The 8,083-nt window shown below is 36.2% G+C and overlaps 1 protein-coding gene across 1 annotated transcript in view; it reads right to left on the bottom strand.

Annotated features, from left to right (window-relative positions):
• The window catches only part of LOC111043470, a 149,531-nt gene that overhangs the window by 10,879 nt on the left and 130,569 nt on the right, over positions 1 to 8,083 (bottom strand). Inside the window, 3 exon segments of the mRNA XM_039429342.1 lie at positions 3,888 to 4,145; positions 4,955 to 5,070; positions 5,072 to 5,219. Coding sequence (XP_039285276.1) covers positions 3,888 to 4,145; positions 4,955 to 5,070; positions 5,072 to 5,219 — 522 coding nt within the window.

Below are 8,083 nucleotides of genomic sequence, written 5' to 3'. Positions count from 1 at the left end.
TTAATCTAAAGAAGAATAATTGAGAAATAGAAAACATTACCTGCTTGTGCTGACGTTACTACATGCATTCTATAAACATGACATAGTTTACAAATTCCGAATCAGAAATTTTGTGGAAGTTGACAAAACTTCCATCTGGAGCGCTGAAGGTGTTTTTTTGTAGCAGTTTTGCTGTTCCTATTTCAGAACTGGGAAACATACTTGACTAAAGAAAACATATGGTTCCATTACAGTACAGCATGCTGTAATGAGAATCATATGTTTATTTGTTCTACAAACAGCTGTTTACCGGCTTGATTTCATGCATGGAAAACAGCTGAGATTGAATGGCTTTGACAAAAATAGATAATAAAAAGCATGTTCACTGTAAGGGTGTGATATACATTAAATGTTTATTTATGTGCAAGTGATACCAATGTAAAACCAATGACCAATTGTACCGATGAGAAAAAAAATCTGTGAAGAGCAATAGGAACATTCACACGAAACGCGTGCACGTGCTGGTTGCGTTCAGTGTGAGCAGCTACATGTAAGTCACAACGTGTTTCAATGGCACTTTCCTAATTTTGTTTTTGGCTCATGGACTAGCACATATTCGCATAAAATGTGATCACATCCTCATTCTATTACCCGTGAGTGGTGTCAGGGATGTACTAGTTTTTTTAATATAAGTGCAGAAAAATGAGGGATTCAGGATATAAATGTGATTGCACGAACAAATGTTAAAAACGAATAATGAATATGGAATAATGGATCCTGGAGAGTTTGGTATCAATTCAAGTGATAAATGAGGAAATTATAATATAAATTGCGAAAGATAGGGAATAAAATATTTTAGATCAAACTCAATGTGGTATTGGAGAAATTTCTCACACAATTATTGTAATGGGAAATTGTGTATGAAGATTGAGGACTTTATACGTACGTTGAAATGTACATTGTGATTTGGTGATGATACTGTAATTATTGTTGACATAATATGGTTATTAGAAAGAATTACAGAAGAGGTGTGATCCAATACTATCCAGAAAAACCGATGATAACAATAACAAGCGAGGAGACCTTCGCAAAGATGATACCAAGGAATGATGAATAGAATGTATTCCATGTACATTGGATGATACCAATTCAGGGGAGTGTGTGGCGAAGCGATATGGAAGAGAGTGGCAAGAGAGAGGAAGGAATGAGGGAATGGAGGACTTCCATAAAATAAAAAACTGCCTAAAGTTTGAGATTCACTTGGGATGAAAATGAATGTAATATGAGTTAGAAATTATAATAATTAAAAAATCTGGTGTGGTACACTCACACAACTTTCCTTGCTCATTGAACTATAAGCCTCATTATCAAACGAGAATAATTTAGGGGAATAACATGATGACGATTGACGGCAACATATTTGCAACTACGATCAGACTACTGTATATGTGTATATACAATTGTTTTCAGAGTACTTTTTCCTTTATTAAATTGTGAAATTCGATGATTTTTTTGAAATTCGTCAAAACAGCTGTTCTAAAGATGAAATATCTTGACTATGACTGTGTTCTTTTTATAAACTGCTCTACCTACCGTACCCACGGTATATGGAAGAAGAAAAAGTAAAAACCGTGTACCTACCTATCTCATGACGAGAAGGAGGTTACAAAGTCCATTTCTCAAGGATTAGGTGGACCCCCCATTAGTACCCCAGGAAAAAGACTCATGTCAGTTGATAGAGCTAATATAGGGTATGGATTTGAAAAAAATCGTTAGAGCCGTTTTTGAGAAAATCGTGAAAAACATGGTTTTTTAGTAACTGTCATTTTTCTCAAGAATATTACGGAGCTCCTGCAATTTTCTCAGAAATGAGACTCCTGTCAGTTGATAGGGCTTATAAATAGCTATCCATGGTAAAAATTTGAAGAAAATTGTTAGAGCCGTTTCCGAAAAAACCGTGAAAAACATGGCTTTTTAGTCATTATCCGCCATTTTTCTCAAGAATATTACGGAGCTCCTGGAATTTTCCCAGAAATGAGACTCATGCCAGTTGATAGGGCTTATGAATAGCTATCCATGGTATAAATTTGAAGAAAATCGTTGGAGCCGTTTTCGAGAAAACCGTGAAAAACATGGTTTTTTAGTAATTATCCGTCATTTTTTCCGCCATCTTGAATTGAATTTCATTGAATTTCTTATTGTCGGGTCCTCATGGTATAAGGACCTTAAGTTTGAAATTTCAAGTCAATCGGTTGATTAGGAATGGAGTTATCGTGTTCACAGACATACACACATACACACACACAGACCAATACCCAAAAATCATGTTTTTGGACTCAGGGGACCTTGAAACGTATAGAAAACTTGAAATTGGGGTACCTTAATTTTTTTTGGAAAGCAATACTTTCCTTACCTATGGTAGTAGGGCAAGGAAAGTAAAAATACATTCATGCGATCCTTATGTAGAATGATAACCAAGTAGTTGCTGAATCCTCTACATTTTTATTGAAAATTTGTTCCAATAATCTTCAATAGAGCAATAAGGTACCTATTTGAATCAGAATCATAAAATGGAAGTTTGAAATATTGATGAACTTTATAAGAAGGCAGAAGTATACTTTAGTTCATAATGAGAATGAGAACGCACCATAGTAAGAAAGCAGCATGAATTGGTCTAGTCTAGAGCGAAAGTAAAGCTTGAAAATGTTTATGTAAAAGCCTCGTAGAACATGCTCATAAACTAGTTCAACTCGTAAAAGTTTCAGTTTGCGGGTGGCGTGTATTTTAAGAAGGCTAAAACTACGTGAAAGTTGGTTCAAGACCCTTTCAGTGGTCGTAAAGTGAATGAACCTGGCTCTACTACTCAATACAACACATCTAATAGAAAGCGTTCGGATATAAATGCATGCAAATAAGTATTACTAGCCAAATAAAACGTCTTATTTATTGATTTGACCTGATTTTTATACTATTGCTTAGCGGTCTGACCCTATGTGTTTTAACTATAGAAATTATTTTTGTCGATTGTCTCCAAATAACAAGCATGACTTTCTCGATAAATTCCCATAATTCCCTTATTCATAATAATTGTATTTCATCTTAATTGTCTGAAGGGAAAGATGTAAGAGTGAAGATCTTAAGCCCTGCACACACACATCGATTTTTGTTCGTGCGATAATTTGCCACCCCTATAAATTCTATCAGATTAAACGGAACTTGACAAACATCATCTGTTTAATCCAATAGAATTTATAAGCACGGACAAAAATCCAAGGTACCTAGAATACATTCTATTCCAGGTACATTGCGAAAATCGATGTGTATGTAGCTATCCTTACGGTGTAATAATCAAGGGGAAGATGTATTATTATGTACAGGTTACTAAGGCAACACTGTCAGAGGAGGGAGTTAGTGGACACTAGAAAAAATTGAAAATATTTACTGTTTGTTAAAATAGAAACAAGTTATTTGTTGTGTAATTTAAATTTATTAAAGTCTAGTGATTAATTTAAAGATATATGTTTTAGTAACATGAATCCCACAAATACAACATGGTTCTCTTTGGGAAGACGAAATTACTTCTCAGTCGAAACTACAATTCAATTGTTCAACAACTAAGTACTAGAATCTTAGAACTCGTATGTTCGTAAGTATAAGCACGGAATAAACAATCTAGAAGAGTAAAGTATAGGAGTTCTAAACAATCTAGTATTGAAATTTCTCTGGTATAAGCAAATAAGTCGTACTAAGCAAAGTTCGGCCATTCCTAAAGCGTTTACACGAGGGTTCGAAAGCATTCGATGAATTTCAACGGGAACAATATGGTCTAAATAATCGAAATACGTGAAAAGCAACAACAATCAATAGTCTGTCTATAAATGTGATAAATATGTAGAGCCTTTTCCTACCTTATAGGTTTTCCAGTATATAGCAGCACCCGGTTCTTAGTGGTACAGGCCAGTGGATCATCCTTGGTAATATTGGTCATGATGTGACCCCAGGTGAGCAAGAAGAGGCTTTTGTTTTCGTGGGCCTCCACCAACCACGGCAGGCCATCACAGTATTTGTCAGCTTTCGCCTTGGGTGGGGAGACCAGCTCTATTTCACCCCCTGATCCCCGCACTCTCTGCTTCCTCGGGCAATCCGGACCGCGTATCGTTTCAAACCTGCAACAAATCAAACGATTTCAATACAAATTTCACGAATATGTAATGTGAATATCAATTTAGACACAATTATCTGATTTACCTGATCTGAATATAAATCTGAACATGATTTGGTCAATTATTGTTCAACTACCTCATAAAATGGAAAAGAAGTTGATAGCAGTGTGTAAGAGGCAATGGATAACATTAGTATGAAAATTGGAAGCACTGTGTATTAGTGAGCAAGTGAATGTATCATAGAGTATATGAGCCAATATCATCGTCAAGTCTCTTTTCTCTCTTTCTTATTTGATATACCTCTTTTTCTATCTGCTTATCTTTTCTGCTGAGTTCAACCCTCAAATTTCTTCGTCATGAAGAAAACAGAAGAAGAAGAAAAATCTAACAGTAATTACTAACTTCAACATTTCAGCTCAAAAATAGCCCATATATGAAGATTTTTATTTCAAATGCAAAGAATGATACGAGTGTATTACTACTTCTTCATGTTCTTGTTACAAATTTATCTGCAGCTCTTGGTTGTAATCTACTACTGTACATGGTCAGAACTACTGAATTCATTATAAATGAAGCTACGCGAATTAACAGGTGATTGGAATAAATTCTCGAAGCTTTCATGTTCACCTTAAGTTTCAAGTTTTCATCTCAATATTATTCTTTTATTAGAAACAATCATAAAATTATTGAGATTGGAATTTCTTGGAAGACACAATAGAACAAAAACAAGAAAATACAAGAAAGTTGATTCATAAATTTCCTCATATAGAATCATAATTTTTTTGGTAAAACGTTACTGAATAATTTGTTACCTAGCGTTAAAGTAGACGTCGTGATAGTCCTCGGTGATGTTGAACCTTGCGATGTTGAACGCGATTTCGAAGACGCGCGACGCAGACACGAACGTGAGCGGCTGGCCACCCCGTGGGTGACAGACTACTGTTGTCGCAGAAGCAGCCGCGCGACACTTTCACGTCGCGCCACGGCACCTCGAACACGTGTAGCGCGCTTGTCGCGCGATCGCTGTCGTCGTCGCTTCCGATGCTATCGTCTTGGCGAATCCTTTGGCACACCGATCTGAAACAGAAATGAGCTTTCGTCATTTGTCCATTTGAAATCTGATGTGGAGATTTCGAGGGCTTTCTGTGCAGTATACTGTAGTTGATTCAAAATAACTTCCCACTTGGAGGGATATGCGGAGCAGTGAGATAGAGGAAGATGGAGAACCAGTTTAGTCAATTAGAGTAATGACAAGTGCTGTTGCCAAGTTTGCAAAACAGGCTCAGTCGATGTAGTTCTTTCAGAGAGGAAACTAGGAATGCGTATCATGAGGTGTTGAACACTCACTAAAGACTTCAGAACGCCTTCCGCTCTAGCTCGGCAACATCGCCTCCGCTGTATCCCTACTTTTCTCTGCTCAGCATATCCCTCCAAGTTGGGAGTTGCTTTAATTCAACTATAGTGATGACGATATTGTAATAGACCCTTCCTTCTTCGCTTCTACTTGCTATTCATCAAAGGTTGAGGTTTAGTAGGTATTGGTATAGATAGTGTTCTGAACAAAGCTCAGGCTAGAGCTACCAGAGGACTGTAGTTTACTATTCAAATAATCAAATACAAACAAGGGGCAAAATTTAATCTTCAATTTGAGCCAGGTTATTTGTACAGTTAAACTCTGCATTAATGAACAATAAAAAAGAGCAAAAACTCACCAGATTTAATCCAATCTTGTCTACTTGCCCTTCGAAGCCTTTATTAGGTGTTTTGGTCAGATTCAGGGTGGGATGAAATCTAGGAAAAAGACAGGTTTTCGCTTCCGGGCTGTCTTTTCGTGTTGATTCTGTGTTCCACTTGCAGGTCATACACTGTGTTTCGAACAAAGCTCAAACTGGATTCTTTATAAATTCAAATCCGATTCAAATTAATTCAATTCAACACTATTTACGCTGTTATATTCATAATTCACACACACTACACTCAAACAATTATTTACAAGAAATTTCCGATCGAAATTACATGACAAAAATACAAATTCGGTCTTGCAACAAGACAATGGGCTGACAAGACAAGAACGACTGGGGCTTTTAACTCGACAAGGTCAAAACAGCAGGACGATCTGCGCTGGCGCAAACAAGCCTGCTATTGGCAGAACTGCAGTCTGGGATTTTGGCGCTACAGTTCGAATTCTCTGGCCAGACCAGATAGAAAGTGAAGGTTTGCTTTTTATATTGTATGTTTTCCATAGCATTGTTTGTGTATGATGGAATGAAGTGAGATATCAAGTGGAAATGGAAATCCATATTGAGCCACCGCTAACAGGATTATCATGATTTTAGTAGCGTCATGAGAGTAGAATCGAAAGAACATGATTTAAAATCCTTTTAATTGAACAAAACCAGACCATTTCTATTCATGTAGTCACGAATCCTTTTCCGAATCGAAATCCTCATTACCATCGTTTTCTATTCATTTTCATTGGCCACCACATTGAATTGAAATACTTTGCATTGTCACCATGTGTTGATGATGTCCATGTATATTGGTTGTTCCAATAAAATTGAAAAATGATAATAAATTTTTGCGGAATAATTATATTGAAAATGCTGCTAGTGTAATTTTGTACGATATTACAGTAATTTGCTTAAAACCAAATTTGAATTCGTTCAAAATTTATCGTCAGTTACCAGTCAATTTCAAATAGTATGAATATTCATGAATCGTTTATGAATCAGTGGATTGGAACACGAGTTGTATGGAATTGCAACATCTCCTAATTGCAACTTACCATGCAAAACTCTCTAATCAAATCACAAAACTTTATCCAATTAGAAAGCAGTCTATATAGTGCGATTCACTTCAAACTGAAACAGTCAGCATTTGGCATGGATTGAATTTGATGCTTCCAATTGAAACAATGCTGAAATTATGATGCGAAACCTGATCGCATTTCAATGCAGGAAATAGTGAAATTCATTTTAAACTGTCTGTCCGAATTACTTTTAGGTAGCAATCTATTTCTACTATTCGTTCTATTCAATCAATGTTGAATGTTTGGTGTGAAACCTGATTGAATTTGACTGCAGGCTTCAGTGAGATTTACTTCTAACTTATAATCAGGTTTCGGTATTTCATCAATACTTACACGTAGAATCACTGCTTTTAATTGAATTTAAATTGAATCAATGCTGAAAGTTTAAAATGAATCTGATCTTATTTCAATGCAGATTTGTTTATAAGAGTAATTTTTTCCAACCTCCAGTCAAATATCATAAGACACAGACAAGCGGTAGGAGGGCACAGATCTGAACAGCCTGTCATCCCCAACAAACGCCCTGTGATCGGTGCGGCCAGATCGTCGATTGTTGTCGAGTAAAAGACCCCGAAGCATGGCCGCCTCATTGGAGTCTCCCGCCAAGTGCTAGTTGCGTAGTGTTATTCATATTTGCAATAAGAAGACAATAGTTCAGCATGAAACTAACGAAGAAAATTATTCAAGTTTAAGCTTTAAGCTTCAATTTCTATTCAAGTTGATGATAATATCATCAAAATATTATTTTGCGTGAACATTGTCAGAAAATCAAAGACATTGGACGTTCGGAATCGTGATCATGACAACTCGGCCTCACAGTGCAGTTTCTGTGAAACTGTGACTTTCGGTCAAACGGCTTCTCCAGCAAATCAACTGGGATAATTTCGATGACCCACCATACAAAACTGACTTGGTCACTATTGTGAGGTCCACGTTATAATGGCAGTGTAGGAAGATAGGGGAAAAGGGTTGCTAGATCTCAGCCTTGCCACCCAAACAGCTGATACTGGTATATCTGATGAATTTTACTGTCATTATTGCTGAAAATAGTTAATCATATCTTATTTGTCAAGTAAATATATTTTTTAAAGATGTGATAATAAATTTTCATGATTGAGATTAAATATTTTGT

This window comes from Nilaparvata lugens, chromosome 5 (assembly GCF_014356525.2).
Source record: "Nilaparvata lugens isolate BPH chromosome 5, ASM1435652v1, whole genome shotgun sequence".
Classification (NCBI taxonomy): Eukaryota; Metazoa; Arthropoda; class Insecta; order Hemiptera; family Delphacidae; genus Nilaparvata; species Nilaparvata lugens.
The sequence above is the reverse complement of the archived record's forward strand: the minus strand, read 5'-3'. Positions and strand labels throughout refer to the sequence as shown.